The sequence below is a fragment of the Phoxinus phoxinus genome, assembly GCF_949152265.1.
Source record: "Phoxinus phoxinus genome assembly, chromosome: 22".
NCBI classification, from domain to species: Eukaryota; Metazoa; Chordata; class Actinopteri; order Cypriniformes; family Leuciscidae; genus Phoxinus; species Phoxinus phoxinus.
This window is the reverse complement of record NC_136897.1, coordinates 828,387-848,729: the sequence shown is the minus strand read 5'-3', so window position 1 is coordinate 848,729 and position 20,343 is coordinate 828,387. Positions and strand designations below refer to the sequence as shown.

The following is a 20,343-nucleotide window of genomic DNA, read 5'->3' as shown; positions in this document are numbered from 1 at the left end:
CGGTAATCCGATTACGTAATGCACGTTACTTGTAATGCGTTACTTTACACGTTACATCAAAGCGGTAATCTGATTACGTAATGCACGTTACTTGTAACTCGTTACTTTACACGTTACATCAAAACGGTAATCCGACTACGTAATGCACGTTACTTGTAACGCGTTACTTAACACATTACATCAAAGCGGTAATCCGATTATGTAATGCACGTTACTTGTAATGCGTAACTTAACACGTTACATCAAAGCGGTAATCCGACTACGTAATGCACGCTACTTGTAATGCGTTACTTTACACGTTACATCAAAACGGTAATCCTATTACGTAATGCACGTTACTTGTAATGCGTTACTTTACACGTTACATCAAAACGGTAATCCGATTACGTAATGCACGTTACTTGTAATGCGTTACTTTACACGTTACTTGTAATGCGTTACTTTACACGTCACATCAAAACGGTAATCCGATTACGTAATGCACGTTACTTGTAATGCGTTACTTTACACGTTACATCAAAACGGTAATCCGATTACGTAATGCACGTTACTTGTAATGCGTTACTTTACACGTCACATCAAAGCGGTAATCCGACAACGTAATGCACGTTACTTGTAATGCGTTACTTTACACGTTACATCAAAACGGTAATCCGATTACGTAATGCACGTTACTTGTAATGCGTTACTTTATACGTTACATCAAAACGGTAATCCGATTACGTAATGCACGTTACTTGTAATGCATTACTTTACACGTCACATCAAAGCGGTAATCCGATTACGTAATGCACGTTACTTGTAATGCGTTACTTTACACGTTACATCAAAGCGGTAATCTGATTACGTAATGCACGTTACTTGTAATGCGTTACTTTATACGTTACATCAAAGCGGTAATCCGACTACGTAATGCACGTTACTTGTAATGCGTTACTTTACACGTTACATCAAAGCGGTAATCTGATTACGTAATGCACGTTACTTGTAATGCGTTACTTTACACGTTACATCAAAGCGGTAATCCGATTACGTAATGCACGTTACTTGTAATGCGTTACTTTATACGTTACATCAAAGCGGTAATCCGACTACGTAATGCACGTTACTTGTAATGCGTTACTTTACACGTTACATCAAAACGGTAATCCGACTACGTAATGCACGTTACTTGTAATGCGTTACTTTATACGTTACATCAAAGCGGTAATCCGACTACGTAATGCACGTTACTTGTAATGCGTTACTTTACACGTTACATCAAAACGGTAATCCGACTACGTAATGCACGTTACTTGTAATGCGTTACTTTATACGTTACATCAAAGCGGTAATCCGACTCCGTAATGCACGTTACTTGTAATGCGTTACTTTACACGTCACATCAAAGCGGTAATCCGACTACGTAATGCACGTTACTTGTAATGCGTTACTTTACACGTTACATCAAAACGGTAATCCGACTACGTAATGCACGTTACTTGTAATGCGTTACTTTACACGTCACATCAAAACGGTAATCCGACTACGTAATGCACGTTACTTGTAATGCGTTACTTTACACGTCACATCAAAACGGTAATCCGACTACGTAATGCACGTTACTTGTAATGCGTTACTTTACACGTTACATCAAAACGGTAATCCGACTACGTAATGCACGTTACTTGTAATGCGTTACTTTACACGTTACATCAAAGCGGTAATCCGACTACGTAATGCACGTTACTTGTAATGCGTTACTTTATACGTTACATCAAAACGGTAATCCGACTACGTAATGCACGTTACTTGTAATGCGTTACTTTACACGTCACATCAAAACGGTAATCCGACTACGTAATGCACGTTACTTGTAATGCGTTACTTTACACGTTACATCAAAACGGTAATCCGACTACGTAATGCACGTTACTTGTAATGCGTTACTTTACACGTTACATCAAAGCGGTAATCCGACTACGTAATGCACGTTACTTGTAATGCGTTACTTTACACGTTACATCAAAGCGGTAATCCGATTAAGTAATGCACGTTACTTGTAATGCGTTACTTTACACGTTACATCAAAGCGGTAATCCGACTACGTAATGCACGTTACTTGTAATGCGTTACTTTACACGTTACATCAAAACGGTAATCCGATTACGTAATGCGTTACTTTACACGTTACATCAAAATGGTAATCCGACTACGTAATGCGTTACTTTACACGTTACATCAAAACGGTAATCCGATTACGTAATGCGTTACTTTACACGTTACATCAAAATGGTAATCCGATTACGTAATGCGTTACTTTACACGTTACATCAAAACGGTAATCCGATTACGTAATGCGTTACTTTACACGTTACATCAAAATGGTAATCCGATTACGTAATGCGTTACTTTACACGTTACATCAAAATGGTAATCCGATTACGTAATGCGTTACTTTACACGTTACATCAAAATGGTAATCCGATTACGTAATGCGTTACTTTACACGTTACATCAAAATGGTAATCCGATTACGTAATGCGTTACTTTACACGTTACATCAAAACGGTAATCCGATTACGTAATGCGTTACTTTACACGTTACATCAAAATGGTAATCCGATTACGTAATGCGTTACTTTACACGTTACATCAAAGCGGTAATCCGATTACGTAATGCACGTTACTTGTAATGCGTTACTTTATACGTTACATCAAAGCGGTAATCCGACTACGTAATGCACGTCACTTGTAATGCGTTACTTTACACGTTACATCAAAGCGGTAATCCGATTACGTAATGCACGTTACTTGTAATGCGTTACTTTACACGTCACATCAAAGCGGTAATCCGACTACGTAATGCACGTTACTTGTAATGCGTTACTTTACACGTTACATCAAAACGGTAATCCGATTACGTAATGCGTTACTTTACACGTTACATCAAAATGGTAATCCGATTACGTAATGCGTTACTTTACACGTTACATCAAAACGGTAATCCGATTACGTAATGCACGTTACTTGTAATGCGTTACTTTACACGTTACATCAAAGCGGTAATCCGATTACGTAATGCACGTTACTTGTAATGCGTTACTTTACACGTTACATCAAAGCGGTAATCCGATTACGTAATGCGTTACTTGTAATGCGTTACTTTACACGTTACATCAAAGCGGTAATCCGATTACGTAATGCGTTACTTTACACGTAACATTCAAAGCGGTAATCCGATTACGTAATGCAAGTTCCATGTAATGCGTTACTTTACACGTCACATCAAAGCGGTAATCCGACTACGTAATGTACGTTACTTGTAATGCGTTACTTTACACGTCACATCAAAGCGGTAATCCGACTACGTAATGTACGTTACTTGTAATGCGTTACTTTACACGTCACATCAAAGCGGTAATCCGACTACGTAATGCACGTTACTTGTAATGCGTTACTTTACACGTCACATCAAAGCGGTAATCCGACTACGTAATGTACGTTACTTGTAATGCGTTACTTTACACGTCACATCAAAGCGGTAATCCGATTACGTAATGCGTTACTTTACACGTAACATTCAAAACGGTAATCCGATTACGTAATGCACGTTACTTGTAATGCGTTACTTTACACGTCACATCAAAGCGGTAATCCGACTACGTAATGCACGTTACTTGTAATGCGTTACTTTACATGTTACATCAAAGCGGTAATCCGATTACGTAATGCGTTACTTTACACGTAACATTCAAAACGGTAATCCGATTACGTAATGTACGTTACTTGTAATGCGTTACTTTACACGTCACATCAAAGCGGTAATCCGATTACGTAATGTACGTTACTTGTAATGCGTTACTTTACACGTTACATCAAAGCGGTAATCCGATTACGTAATGCACGTTACTTGTAATGCGTTACTTTACACGTCACATCAAAACGGTAATCCGATTACGTAATGTACGTTACTTGTAATGCGTTACTTTACACGTCACATCAAAGCGGTAATCCGACTACGTAATGCAAGTTCCATGTAATGCGTTACTTTACACGTCACATCAAAGCGGTAATCCGATTACGTAATGTACGTTACTTGTAATGCGTTACTTTACACGTCACATCAAAGCGGTAATCCGATTACGTAATGCAAGTTCCTTGTAATGCGTTGTTACATCAAATAAAGTAATCTGATAACACAAAAGCAGCATGGTAACAATATAACAGAACATGTATAACCTGTTTTTAAGCATTTCTGTGGCTTTTCCAAGGCCTGAGGATCTTTTCTAGACCCAGAAACCACCAGAAACTAGTCTAAGCAACTAATGCAGCCGCTGATGTGCATGAGTGTGGAGTGTGTGTGCTGGTGTCTGTGGTTTTGCACACTCACAGCAGCTGTCGGATGTTGCTCCAGTCCACACACATGGTGGGCACTTTGGTGCTGCAATGCTCGTGAAACTTATAGCCGCACGTCTGACATCTGAAGCCATGTAGAAGAAACTTCTGACATATGTCACAAAAGGCCAACTTCAAAAATGTCTTTCGTACCTGTGAAGGGGACGGTCGGATGTTAGAGCCACTGTAAAGCGAACATCAGCTCAACTCACACACACGGACTACGGGAACTCACAAAATTGTGCGTGGTCAGCGGGACGTGATCCAAGACTTCGACCAGAAGCTCCTCTCCCACCAGCGAGGTGGAGTCTGTGCTCCAGTCCATCCGCAGCTTCTTACTGCACAAAACAACATGGTGTTCATGGAGCAGTGCAGGGCATCTCAGGGGCAAGACTAGCCTTACCGTTCGGTCTAAACTATTACAGTTATTAACCAGGAAATAACAGTTTATTAAGGCGGTATTCAGAAGATGCACCAGTGAGAATAAGGTTTCATTATTTAACATGATCTAACAATGAAAAGCATTTATTATTCTTGGTTGATGCTAAAATCACAATCATGAAATCAAAATGGACCGTTCTAGTTTTTTTTTTAGTAATTTTGTAGTGTTTATTCTAAATGTTCACATCATTATTGTTTTAAATTCCTTGTTTTATTGTTCTAAACATCTCTTCTCTTCTCTGATGACGAGGGCGGGGCAACCTGTCACTCACAGGAGATCAGCCAATAGCAAACCACAACCATCCAATCAGTTCCCCACAGACACAATCAAGCCCCGCCCACATGTGTTCTTGTTCCTGAAGCGCTTCACTCGATATACGGCACAATAGAGGAGAGAAGACTAGAGCAACTTCTGTTATGCAGACTTTAATCTGAACATTTTAAAATAAAAATATGTATATTAATTAATGGACCTGAGCTGACATGAACTAACAATAAAGATTAAATACTGTAAAAAAAAAAAGTTATATATATATAGCTCATTGTTAGTTAATATTAGCCAATGCATCGTTGTAAAGCGTGTTATGCATCGATCAGCTTTGCTCTGGTCACTGCAATCGACTTTCTCTCTGCAAAACTGCTTCAACATTATTTTCAGCCATTAACTGACATGAGCTTTTCCTCCAGGATATCCCAGCGTTCAACATTACATTCCCAAATGAATCAGAATCGAATTATGTGCTTGTGAAACAGAATCATACCAAATGAGTTAGTCTCCATCAATACCCAGCCCTATCAATTACGGTACACTGGGTTTTATGAGTGATTACTGTACAGCGCTTTGTAGAGATACTATGTGTTTTTCACATGAAGTCTTTTTCTGATGCATTTAATATAAAAACAGTTTTTTATTGGCAGTGCATGTCTCAGCCTTTCTCACTGTATTCCATTTGTATTAATATTGTTTGTGCTTACAACGTGTGTTCCCGGTGCAGCTTGAAGACGGCGCAGCACTCGGGCTGCAGGCCTCGCACCTTCAGGGCCTTGAGGAGGCAGTTGCGCAGCGTCATCCCCGGCCGCACGTTCACCTGAGTCAACACAGTTCTCATATTTCAGCACTTCAATGGAAAAGAAAGGTATGAACATGAATATGAACATTACATAGATCTTTAGCGTTATATTGACTAGCATTTGTGAGTTTGTAAAAACTAGATGCACGATATATCGGTCTCGGCAGATATACGTTCATGTTTTATTGATTTTTTGTGTGTGTTTTGTAGTTGTGTTCTGTGTTCACTATGTTGTAATTTTTGCAAATATTAATAAAATGTAAAAAAAATAAAAAAATAAAAGATATATGTTCATTTTTAATGTTACCATTATTGGCCGATAAGAAAATATGGCTGATATATTAAAGCTGATAAATAATGTATTATTTCCTTCAGCTGAGACTCTTCAGATGCGACAGTTCAACATGATGGTTATGAATTGCTTGAAATATGATTGAAATCACTTACATAGTGTGAGTGAATGAAAATACATTTAGTCTGTCATATAAGCTACATAAAATTATATTGAGATCATCATAATTGTGTGTTTGGGACGTGGCTTTTAATGCTGAGACGCTTGTTTTTGCAATCAGGCTTTCAAAAAAGACATAAAATTTGGATTTATCAGCTAATATTTTGGTTATCGGCTTCCAAATATAAAGAATTATCGGCCCAAATTGTCATAAATCAGTGCATCTCTACTAAAAACAAACTACTTTTACATCAAGGCACTTCCAAGATAAAGGCCCGTTCACACCGAGGACGATAGAGATCCACCACCATGGGTCACATGACTAAACGATAAAACAAGGCTACTTCCATGAAGTGACATCACATGTGCCCTTCGCTAACGGACTCGTCAAGTCAGCTTTATTAATATAGCGCTTTACAACACACAGCGTCTCAGTCCAGCTTAAGGAAGTTCAGTGATGCTTCACTTCTGTTGTAAAAAAAGTTATTCATTTAGTTCATTTATATATATAGCCGCTCTGGAGAAAACTGGGATGTCATCGTCCAGCTCCGTTCTCATATAATGCTGTCAATGCAGGAGATCAATAATATTGTTGGATATTAGAAAATATTAGAAGACACACTACATCCTCATCATGAACAAGATGATTGTGTTGTTACCACAGTCCGCTGTTTGTTGGGCAGGTAGACGCGGATTGTGCCGCTAGCTTTGGAGTCTGGGATTCTCCCATCGTCGGACAGTCTCCGGTACGGGAAGTTCTTGAGGATGTTGGGAGACATGCAGGGATCTTCGAACACCGAGTCTTTGCATCCGAAGCCGTGACTGGCGCTCTTCCAGGCCCCTTGAACATGCTCCATCACGACAGCAGCGGCGCGCAGGGATCTAGCATCAAACACAACACATGTCACGATCAAGCTCACTAACACTGATCTGAGGCGCACTAACACTGATCTGAGGCGCACTAACACTGATCTGAGGATCACTAACACTGATCTGAGGATCACTAACACTGATCTGAGGATCACTAACACTGATCTGAGGATCACTAACACTGATCTGAGGCGCACTAACACTGATCTGAGGCGCACTAACACTGATCTGAGGATCACTAACACTGATCTGAGGCGCACTAACACTGATCTGAGGCGCACTAACACTGATCTGAGGATCACTAACACTGATCTGAGGATCACTAACACTGATCTGAGGCGCACTAACACTGATCTGAGGCGCACTAACACTGATCTGAGGATCACTAACGCTGATCTGAGGATCACAAACGCTGATCTGAGGCTCACTAACGCTGATCTGAGGCTCACTAACGCTGATCTGAGGCTCACTAACGCTGATCTGAGGCTCACTAACACTGATCTGAGGCGCACTAACACTGATCTGAGGCTCACTAACACTGATCTGAGGATCACTAACACTGATCTGAGGATCACTAACACTGATCTGAGGCGCACTAACACTGATCTGAGGCGCACTAACACTGATCTGAGGCGCACTAACACTGATCTGAGGCGCACTAACACTGATCTGAGGATCACTAACACTGATCTGAGGATCACTAACACTGATCTGAGGCGCACTAACACTGATCTGAGGCGCACTAACACTGATCTGAGGATCACTAACACTGATCTGAGGATCACTAACACTGATCTGAGGCGCACTAACACTGATCTGAGGCGCACTAACACTGATCTGAGGATCACTAACACTGATCTGAGGATCACTAACACTGATCTGAGGCGCACTAACACTGATCTGAGGCGCACTAACACTGATCTGAGGCGCACTAACACTGATCTGAGGCGCACTAACACTGATCTGAGGCGCACTAACACTGATCTGAGGCGCACTAACACTGATCTGAGGCGCACTAACACTGATCTGAGGCGCACTAACACTGATCTGAGGATCACTAACACTGATCTGAGGCGCACTAACACTGATCTGAGGCGCACTAACACTGATCTGAGGATCACTAACACTGATCTGAGGATCACTAACGCTGATCTGAGGATCACTAACACTGATCTGAGGATCACTAACGCTGATCTGAGGATCACTAACGCTGATCTGAGGCTCACTAACGCTGATCTGAGGCTCACTAACGCTGATCTGAGGATCACTAACACTGATCTGAGGATCACTAACGCTGATCTGAGGATCACTAACGCTGATCTGAGGATCACTAACGCTGATCTGAGGCTCACTAACGCTGATCTGAGGCGCACTAACACTGATCTGAGGATCACTAACACTGATCTGAGGCGGACTAACACTGATCTGAGGCGCACTAACACTGATCTGAGGCGCACTAACACTGATCTGAGGATCACTAACACTGATCTGAGGCGCACTAACACTGATCTGAGGATCACTAACACTGATCTGAGGATCACTAACACTGATCTGAGGATCACTAACACTGATCTGAGGATCACTAACACTGATCTGAGGATCACTAACACTGATCTGAGGCGCACTAACACTGATCTGAGGCGCACTAACACTGATCTGAGGCGCACTAACACTGATCTGAGGCGCACTAACACTGATCTGAGGATCACTAACACTGATCTGAGGATCACTAACACTGATCTGAGGATCACTAACACTGATCTGAGGCTCACTAACGCTGATCTGAGGCGCACTAACGCTGATCTGAGGCGCACTAACACTGATCTGAGGCGCACTAACACTGATCTGAGGCGCACTAACACTGATCTGAGGCGCACTAACACTGATCTGAGGCGCACTAACACTGATCTGAGGCGCACTAACACTGATCTGAGGATCACTAACACTGATCTGAGGCGCACTAACACTGATCTGAGGATCACTAACACTGATCTGAGGCTCACTAACACTGATCTGAGGATCACTAACACTGATCTGAGGCTCACTAACACTGATCTGAGGCGCACTAACACTGATCTGAGGCTCACTAACACTGATCTGAGGCTCACTAACACTGATCTGAGGCTCACTAACACTGATCTGAGGATCACTAACACTGATCTGAGGATCACTAACACTGATCTGAGGCTCACTAACACTGATCTGAGGATCACTAACACTGATCTGAGGCTCACTAACACTGATCTGAGGCGCACTAACACTGATCTGAGGCTCACTAACACTGATCTGAGGCTCACTAACACCGATCGGAGGCGCACTAACACCGATCTGAGGCGCACTAACACCGATCTGAGGCGCACTAACACCGATCTGAGGCGCACTAACACTGATCTGAGGATCACTAACACTGATCTGAGGATCACTAACACTGATCTGAGGATCACTAACACTGATCTGAGGATCACTAACACTGATCTGAGGCGCACTAACACTGATCTGAGGCGCACTAACACTGATCTGAGGCGCACTAACACTGATCTGAGGGCACTAACACTGATCTGAGGCGCACTAACACTGATCTGAGGATCACTAACACTGATCTGAGGATCACTAACACTGATCTGAGGCGCACTAACACTGATCTGAGGCTCACTAACACTGATCTGAGGATCACTAACACTGATCTGAGGATCACTAACACTGATCTGAGGATCACTAACACTGATCTGAGGATCACTAACACTGATCTGAGGCGCACTAACACCGATCTGAGGCGCACTAACACCGATCTGAGGCGCACTAACACCGATCTGAGGCGCACTAACACCGATCTGAGGCGCACTAACACTGATCTGAGGATCACTAACACTGATCTGAGGATCACTAACACTGATCTGAGGATCACTAACACTGATCTGAGGATCACTAACACTGATCTGAGGCGCACTAACACTGATCTGAGGCGCACTAACACTGATCTGAGGCGCACTAACACTGATCTGAGGGCACTAACACTGATCTGAGGCGCACTAACACTGATCTGAGGATCACTAACACTGATCTGAGGATCACTAACACTGATCTGAGGCGCACTAACACTGATCTGAGGCTCACTAACACTGATCTGAGGATCACTAACACTGATCTGAGGATCACTAACACTGATCTGAGGATCACTAACACTGATCTGAGGATCACTAACACTGATCTGAGGATCACTAACACTGATCTGAGGCGCACTAACACTGATCTGAGGCGCACTAACACTGATCTGAGGCGCACTAACACTGATCTGAGGCGCACTAACACTGATCTGAGGCGCACTAACACTGATCTGAGGCGCACTAACACTGATCTGAGGCGCACTAACACTGATCTGAGGCGCACTAACACTGATCTGAGGATCACTAACACTGATCTGAGGCTCACTAACACTGATCTGAGGATCACTAACACTGATCTGAGGATCACTAACACTGATCTGAGGATCACTAACACTGATCTGAGGATCACTAACACTGATCTGAGGATCACTAACACTGATCTGAGGATCACTAACACTGATCTGAGGATCACTAACACTGATCTGAGGCGCACTAACACTGATCTGAGGATCACTAACACTGATCTGAGGATCACTAACACTGATCTGAGGCGCACTAACACTGATCTGAGGATCACTAACACTGATCTGAGGATCACTAACACTGATCTGAGGCGCACTAACACTGATCTGAGGCGCACTAACACTGATCTGAGGCGCACTAACACTGATCTGAGGCGCACTAACACTGATCTGAGGCGCACTAACACTGATCTGAGGCGCACTAACACTGATCTGAGGCGCACTAACACTGATCTGAGGCGCACTAACACTGATCTGAGGCGCACTAACACTGATCTGAGGCGCACTAACACTGATCTGAGGCGCACTAACACTGATCTGAGGCGCACTAACACTGATCTGAGGCGCACTAACACTGATCTGAGGCGCACTAACACTGATCTGAGGCGCACTAACACTGATCTGAGGCGCACTAACACTGATCTGAGGCGCACTAACACTGATCTGAGGCGCACTAACACTGATCTGAGGCGCACTAACACTGATCTGAGGCGCACTAACACTGATCTGAGGCGCACTAACACTGATCTGAGGCGCACTAACACTGATCTGAGGCGCACTAACACTGATCTGAGGCGCACTAACACTGATCTGAGGATCACTAACACTGATCTGAGGCGCACTAACACTGATCTGAGGCTCACTAACACTGATCTGAGGCTCACTAACGCTGATCTGAGGATCACTAACACTGATCTGAGGCGCACTAACACTGATCTGAGGCGCACTAACACTGATCTGAGGCGCACTAACACTGATCTGAGGCGCACTAACACTGATCTGAGGCGCACTAACACTGATCTGAGGATCACTAACACTGATCTGAGGCGCACTAACACTGATCTGAGGCGCACTAACACTGATCTGAGGCGCACTAACACTGATCTGAGGCGCACTAACACTGATCTGAGGATCACTAACACTGATCTGAGGATCACTAACACTGATCTGAGGATCACTAACACTGATCTGAGGATCACTAACACTGATCTGAGGATCACTAACACTGATCTGAGGATCACTAACACTGATCTGAGGATCACTAACACTGATCTGAGGATCACTAACACCGATCGGAGGCGCACTAACACCGATCTGAGGCGCACTAACACTGATCTGAGGCGCACTAACACTGATCTGAGGCGCACTAACACTGATCTGAGGCGCACTAACACTGATCTGAGGCGCACTAACACTGATCTGAGGATCACTAACACCGATCGGAGGCGCACTAACACCGATCTGAGGCGCACTAACACTGATCTGAGGCGCACTAACACTGATCTGAGGCGCACTAACACTGATCTGAGGATCACTAACACTGATCTGAGGCGCACTAACACTGATCTGAGGATCACTAACACCGATCGGAGGCGCACTAACACCGATCTGAGGCGCACTAACACTGATCTGAGGCGCACTAACACTGATCTGAGGCGCACTAACACTGATCTGAGGCGCACTAACACTGATCTGAGGCGCACTAACACTGATCTGAGGATCACTAACACTGATCTGAGGATCACTAACACTGATCTGAGGATCACTAACACTGATCTGAGGATCACTAACACTGATCTGAGGATCACTAACACCGATCTGAGGATCACTAACACCGATCGGAGGCGCACTAACACCGATCTGAGGCGCACTAACACTGATCTGAGGCGCACTAACACTGATCTGAGGCGCACTAACACTGATCTGAGGATCACTAACACTGATCTGAGGCGCACTAACACCGATCTGAGGATCACTAACACCGATCGGAGGCGCACTAACACCGATCTGAGGCGCACTAACACTGATCTGAGGCGCACTAACACTGATCTGAGGCGCACTAACACTGATCTGAGGCTCACTAACACTGATCTGAGGCGCACTAACACTGATCTGAGGATCACTAACACTGATCTGAGGCGCACTAACACTGATCTGAGGCTCACTAACACTGATCTGAGGCTCACTAACACTGATCTGAGGCGCACTAACACTGATCTGAGGCTCACTAACACTGATCTGAGGCTCACTAACACTGATCTGAGGCTCACTAACACTGATCTGAGGCTCACTAACACTGATCTGAGGCGCACTAACACTGATCTGAGGCGCACTAACACTGATCTGAGGCTCACTAACACTGATCTGAGGCTCACTAACACTGATCTGAGGCGCACTAACACTGATCTGAGGCTCACTAACACTGATCTGAGGCGCACTAACACTGATCTGAGGCGCACTAACACTGATCTGAGGCTCACTAACACTGATCTGAGGCTCACTAACACTGATCTGAGGCTCACTAACACTGATCTGAGGCTCACTAACACTGATCTGAGGCGCACTAACACTGATCTGAGGCGCACTAACACTGATCTGAGGATCACTAACACTGATCTGAGGCGCACTAACACTGATCTGAGGATCACTAACACTGATCTGAGGCGCACTAACACTGATCTGAGGATCACTAACACTGATCTGAGGCGCACTAACACTGATCTGAGGCTCACTAACACTGATCTGAGGCTCACTAACACTGATCTGAGGCGCACTAACACTGATCTGAGGCTCACTAACACTGATCTGAGGCTCACTAACACTGATCTGAGGCTCACTAACACTGATCTGAGGCTCACTAACACTGATCTGAGGCGCACTAACACTGATCTGAGGCGCACTAACACTGATCTGAGGCTCACTAACACTGATCTGAGGCTCACTAACACTGATCTGAGGATCACTAACACTGATCTGAGGATCACTAACACTGATCTGAGGCGCACTAACACTGATCTGAGGATCACTAACACTGATCTGAGGATCACTAACACTGATCTGAGGCTCACTAACACTGATCTGAGGCTCACTAACACTGATCTGAGGCTCACTAACACTGATCTGAGGCTCACTAACACTGATCTGAGGCTCACTAACACTGATCTGAGGCGCACTAACACTGATCTGAGGCTCACTAACACTGATCTGAGGCGCACTAACACTGATCTGAGGCGCACTAACACTGATCTGAGGCGCACTAACACTGATCTGAGGCGCACTAACACTGATCTGAGGATCACTAACACTGATCTGAGGCGCACTAACACTGATCTGAGGCTCACTAACTGATCTGAGGATCACTAACACTGATCTGAGGCTCACTAACTGATCTGAGGATCACTAACACTGATCTGAGGCTCACTAACACTGATCTGAGGATCACTAACACTGATCTGAGGATCACTAACACTGATCTGAGGCGCACTAACACTGATCTGAGGCTCACTAACACTGATCTGAGGCTCACTAACTGATCTGAGGATCACTAACACTGATCTGAGGCGCACTAACACTGATCTGAGGATCACTAACACTGATCTGAGGATCACTAACACTGATCTGAGGCGCACTAACACTGATCTGAGGCGCACTAACACTGATCTGAGGCTCACTGACACTGATCTGAGGATCACTAACACTGATCTGAGGCTCACTGACACTGATCTGAGGATCACTAACACTGATCTGAGGCGCACACGGGCATGGTGACGGTTCATAGAAAACTCCATTTCCTACTTCCATTGCTCTCGATCAGTGCCGGCAACTCTGAAGTGGGTATTGTGTTTGGAGTGTGACTACGTGACTAGCAGCGAAAACAAGAGGGCTATGCTTCATAACTCAACATTATTTCCAGAGCACTTTCAAAAACCACAATGGGTACCAAAGTGCTGTACATAAAAACAACAAATGCATACAACCAAAAATACATAAAAAATACAACACATTATTAAAAGCTTAAGGGAAATAAATACGTTTTTACTCCGTCGAGTCGTGAGTAGGGATGGCGAAAACTAAAAAAATTCTTGACCGACCACCGAGCCTCATTAGCCGGTTGAAACCGGTTAACCGATTAGTTTAAAATATGCTACGCTATTTGAAATAACAGCCATTTCGAGCCGCGCCTGCGATTTCACAACTCTGTCGCATCTCTCCGCCGCTCTGCCTCCCGCTCACACACACACTCACACACACACACACACACACGGCGCCGGCGCCGCCCTTCCACTCACGTCACTTTTTTAAAATCCCCAACAGCGTGAAACATGAGTCCCGCAAACGCGGCGCCGAGGAGCTTGTATGTAATCGCCGGACAAATGGCTCCTTAGTTTCGAAATGGTTTGGGTACAAGGTGATCGCGTTGAAAATAAAGGCGTTTGTCTAGCGTTAGAAGCTCATTTGAAACATTGCCGCGGCTCATTTCAGAAAATGACAGCTCCGAACCGAAGAGACGCCGCTTTAGTTTGAGGTAGTGCTAACAATAATAAAGAAAGATGATGATCATCATCGCCTTATCTGTTACCACTGAAATGTATTTGTAATGTATTTCCATATTTACATCTGTTTCATTCTGTTTGGTGAAATGGTCCCACACACTACTCTTCTCTGCACGCTTCCTCCTGTCGTCTGCCCTGGCTGGCTCTAACCTCGAGTGTGTGTTAGCCTGTAGCCTTTACTGTTCGCAAACCTTGTGAGCGCGCGAACCCAAACGCTGTGACCTCGCGCCGAATGTTTTTATTGGTTTATTAAGTACAAACGGGCGAGTTATGAAAGATTGAGTGAGAGGGATTTGTTCACTTCACACAAAAAAGATATTGGAATGAAATGCTAACTGTAGTAGCGTTTAGTCCACTGTCTTTAATAGACTAATTTAGAGATCACTTTTTTTTTTTTTTTTAACCGACTGCCGAAAACTTTGATCGGTTAACGTTGATACGGTCAACCATCGGTCAAACGGTCATCGGTTAACATCCCTAGTCGTGAGTTTACATGTGAGCCGTCCAGGACGAATAACTCTGGCGAGGAATCATTCAAAAGAACGGCCAAATGTTTTTCAGATTATGATAATAATAATAAACTGATAACATTTTGATGATGAATGTGTATCACGTTAGAAGAAGCAAACTTCTGCTTTATCAAAGAAAGAAGAAGGTCAGTCTCATAAAATAATTATTCACTGTCTAAACATGAGTATAAAGTCATTTTAATAACACTAAGCATTGATAAGAATGAAATTACTAGGCTATTTAAAGAGGAGCTATTATGCAAAGTCGTGATGTTACTAGAACAGGTTTTCCTGCTTAAATAAGCCCCTCCTCCTGAAAAGCACACTGTGCTCTGATTGGTCGGCTGGAGCGGTGTGTTGTGATTGGTCGAGCGCTTCGAGTGTGTTTGGGAAATGCCCCGCCCCTTACCATAAACGCCAGTTTAACACACTACTGACTAACTCAACCAGGCCCCGCCCCTTTATTCTGCGCATTAATTATTATAATGAGGAAGAAACTCAAGACTACAGTGGAGGCGTTTCAGGGAAACACTGAGCATCAGAAACACACACAAAAGTCCAAATTTGAGCTTGATTACAAGAATGAAACCAATGCTTACATTTAAAATAAAGAAATAATAAAGTACATGTTCTGCGTTAGATTAAACTGGGAAGGCTCACAGCACTTGGTTGTCCTGCTGTTAGTTTCACTGCTTCTATTGTTCTCGTTTGGATAAAAGCGTCTGCTAAAGGAATAAATGTAAATCAGACGCTGAACCTTTCAAATGAGAACGCAGAGTCTCTCAGTCATGTGATATTAACCTGCTTTTCAGGACAAAACACCCAGCAGAAACATTAATCATCACGCCTGTGCCGCTGAGAAGAGCAGAAGTGCAGATGGTGCCAGATATGTGTCAGGAACTGTTGAGCGAGAAACTAGCATGAGACTTACAGTATCTGACAGTTACTCTGTGTTAACTGTCCCTATGAAGAACTGGATGCCTCTGAGGATCCGACGGTTCGCCCACACACACACACCGGTCACGCGAGTCACACAGGCCGACGCATCCCTCGCCCATCCTGCGGCACATCCACCTGCTCTCTCGGAGTAACTGTGCAACTATGCTGGGTTGAACTCGCTCATTGTTCTGCCATCAGGAACCAGTCGAGCAGGCTGAGCGGCTCACACACACACACACACACACACACACACACGCGCTCATGCTAATCCGACGGCCGACGTGTCAGAAACACTAATTACTCTGTAAAGCATTTCTGTGTCATGCTGAATAACTCTTCCTCATTTCTCTCTGCATCACGCATATGATGCAACATCAATGTTAGGCTTACTAATTAGTTTCTTGCCCTTCATTTACAACAAACATTTCAATGTCATAATGTCACAATATCTTCAAGCTACCTGTGTTTGTGTGCATTTATAACAATAACATATAACATAATATAAATGTGCTTGCATTAGATATTAAGTGTGCATTAAGTTTAAAAATGCCATCAAGTTAAAGCTTTAAAAATATGAATGCTCATATAATGCAAACCAGATTCAGTATTCATGTATAAATGCTAAACTGGACTACACAAATGTTAATAACTCAGCGGCCTGAGAAAATAAATCAAGATCAGTATGTTTAAAACGGACCTATTTAACATCTAATTCTACAAACACACATTCATATCTTGCCTTTGTTCTAAAGCAGAACTGACCGATAACTTGATCAAACAGAGAAGACATTTGCATTTTTATGAACTATGAAGAGGGCAATATTTCAGAGGACATTGTGTCACCAGTTACATTTCAACTGTTTTAAAAGACTATATCAGAACCTCTTTCACTAAACTATGACCCAATTTACCATAACAATATCTATTTACCGACAAGATATTTTCACTAGCCATAAGACTCTGATGTGTTGACCTCAGTTCATGTGTTTAGTTACTTATACAGCAGCTACACACACACACACACACACACACACACACACACACACACACACACACACACACACACACACACACACACACACACACACACACAGCTGACTGTATGGCTAGAAAGATTAACAGTGCGTATATGTAACCGTGTTTACAAGCTCCATCAATGATCTTGAGTATAGCACACATCTCACACACACACACACACACACACACACACACACACACACACACACACACACACACACACACACAATAACGACTGCGACGGGAGTAACCTCGACCAGATCCGCGAGGCGCGAGTGTAATCTGCACGAGACACTGTGCACGCGAAACACAGGAGACTCGCTCTACTCACCAAAGAAAGTTGTTGAATTGTTGATCCGCCATGATTATCGCGACAGGGAGAGTGTGACGTGAGAGTGATGTCATCGCTTTCGTCACAGCTCGCGACGCGACAACAACGCTACTCTCCGCAGACGGTCGCGTGATATGGCAAGCCCTTCATACATTTAACCCATGAAATCAAAAGAACCATTCTTATTTTTTTTTATGAAATATTGCCGTGTTTATTATAAATAATTCACCCGTGCACATCATTATTGTTTTATACATAATGTGCCTCGTAATCTTGAATCAAAATAACTTTCCCTCCCTGTTTAAAATATATATATATATATATATATATTATTGAGTATCAAACAATAAGCAGACATAAAGGACAGAACTTCTACAGGAATAAAATTATATCAAATATATTTAAAGTTTCACACACACACAATTATATATATATATACATAAAATAACATGATAAACATTTAGAGGGTTTTCACTACACGTCATCAATCAGGAAGTCGGCCATTTTGAAGGCACTGAACATGAACCACATATTAACTTTGGTTTGTCAAAATTTCTAAAACTCCTTCTCTATACTCATGTAAACACAACAGTTTTTCTTCCGCAATCACACGTCTGCGCTTTGTTTCCCGGCGGACTGAAAATAAACGCGACACTCGCACCCCCCGGAAATCCGATAAAATTCAACCAATCAGATGACGACTTCGACATTCCTGAAGTGTTTCCAGTTAAGTGTACCAACGTTCCGTGGGCGTGACGTCTGAGGCTGAGACTAGGGGTCAGGAAGAACACATAAAGAACACTTTGTGCAACAACAAACTCAAATGTTTGATCTCTTATATGTTAAATGTTCTGGATCCAAACACTATATGTTGGGTTTGTTCAAGGACACCCTAACCTAACCCTAACCCTGGCTAACCCTAACCCTGGCTAACCCTAACCCTGGCTAACCCTAACCCTTCCCTAACCCTGGCTAACCCTAACCCTAACCCTACGACGCAGGAGGACTTTACATCCAGAACATTCAGCACCGATCTCCATTCGAGTTGCTTGAGTAATAGATTCTACATCATGTTTTAGCAGATTACACTTTTACTTTTGAATTTTTTTTAAATTCATGGGCAATGATTAATCACATCCAAAATAAAAGTTTGTGTTTACATAATATATGGTGTGTACTGTGTATAATTATTTTGTATATATAAATACACACAAATGCATGTATATATTTAAGAAAAATGTGTTTATTTATATATAAAATATGTATATTTATATATAATATAAATGATGTATAAATATATATACAGTATATGCATGCAAATATTTCTTAAATGTATACAGTACTTGCATTTGTGTGTGTTTATATATACAAAATAATGATACACACCATATATTATGTAAACACAAACTTTTATTTGGGATGTTGCCCAGCACTAGTTATATTATTTACTAGTTTTTTATGCATTTTTTCAGATGATCCATACACTAGAAATGACATTAAACATTTTTTTCTGAAATAACAGCGCCACCACTTGGCCACAGCAACACAATAATCTCCAGATATTGTGCATAAAAATAATTAAATTAAACACAAATTACACAACGACTGTCATAACTGTTCAGCTTTGCCCTATACTGTACATGATGATCTATTCAAATTCAATGCAAGAGTTTTATTTGGTTTTGACCCAAGATTACATTTGAAACGCGACCACAGTGACTTGCACTGCAATCTCTCCCCATCTTCAGCTCGCTGTCGTGTGCAGGACAGATGTTACTCACAGGAATCAGGAAGGGCTTCTGAATCCATCATCTCCTCGTGTGCAACCATACGCCCATCCACTGCTCCTCGCCTCATCCTCAGTGGATCACAGCCGGCCAAACACACACCATCAGGCTGTGTCCCTGTAACCCCAAGAAGTGCTGGAGCTGCGGCTCCGAGTCTGGAGAGTCTGGAGAGTCCAGCACACCGGCGCTCAGAGGCGGAGAGATGAGCAAAGCCCCTCAAGCTTGCGTCATCTGAAGACAACAGAAACACCGCAGGTCACGTGCTCAGGTGCTCATGCATGCAGATATTATATTGGATCATTTATATTTCTCTCTCTCATTTAATTTAATACTCAACAATATTATTGATCTCCTGCATTATAGAGAACTGAGCTGAGCTGGACGATGACATCACGGTTTTCTCCAGAGCGGATATATATATATATATATTAAGTTTTTTTTTTTTTTTTTTTAACAGAAATGAACATCACTGAACTTCCTTAAGCTGGACTGACGCTATTCTCTTCTGGACACACACTCTTGCATTATTATCTCTGTAAAGCTGCTCTGACACACTGTGTTGTAGAAAGCGCTGTAACTGAAGCTGACTGAC

The 20,343-nt window shown here is 43.0% G+C and overlaps 1 protein-coding gene across 9 annotated transcripts in view; it reads right to left on the bottom strand.

Annotated features, from left to right (window-relative positions):
* Positions 1-20,015, bottom strand: part of raf1b (Raf-1 proto-oncogene, serine/threonine kinase b) — a 51,574-nt gene extending 31,559 nt beyond the window's left edge. For 3 of the 9 annotated variants that reach the window (XM_079597367.1, XM_079597370.1, XM_079597373.1), the window contains exons 1-5: positions 17,965-18,100; positions 6,999-7,221; positions 5,794-5,906; positions 4,613-4,715; positions 4,373-4,530 (exon numbers count right to left, since the gene is read on the bottom strand). In XM_079597367.1, the coding sequence (XP_079453493.1) occupies positions 4,373-4,530; positions 4,613-4,715; positions 5,794-5,906; positions 6,999-7,196 (572 nt within the window). In that variant the 5' untranslated portion in view covers positions 7,197-7,221; positions 17,965-18,100. Of the gene's footprint in view, positions 1-4,372; positions 4,531-4,612; positions 4,716-5,793; positions 5,907-6,998; positions 7,222-16,608; positions 16,813-17,964; positions 18,101-19,745 lie in introns of those variants that run through there. The other 6 variants (XM_079597371.1, XM_079597374.1, XM_079597368.1 and 3 more) reach the window with 5 other exon arrangements.
* Between the last annotated feature and the right edge of the window lie 328 nt (positions 20,016-20,343).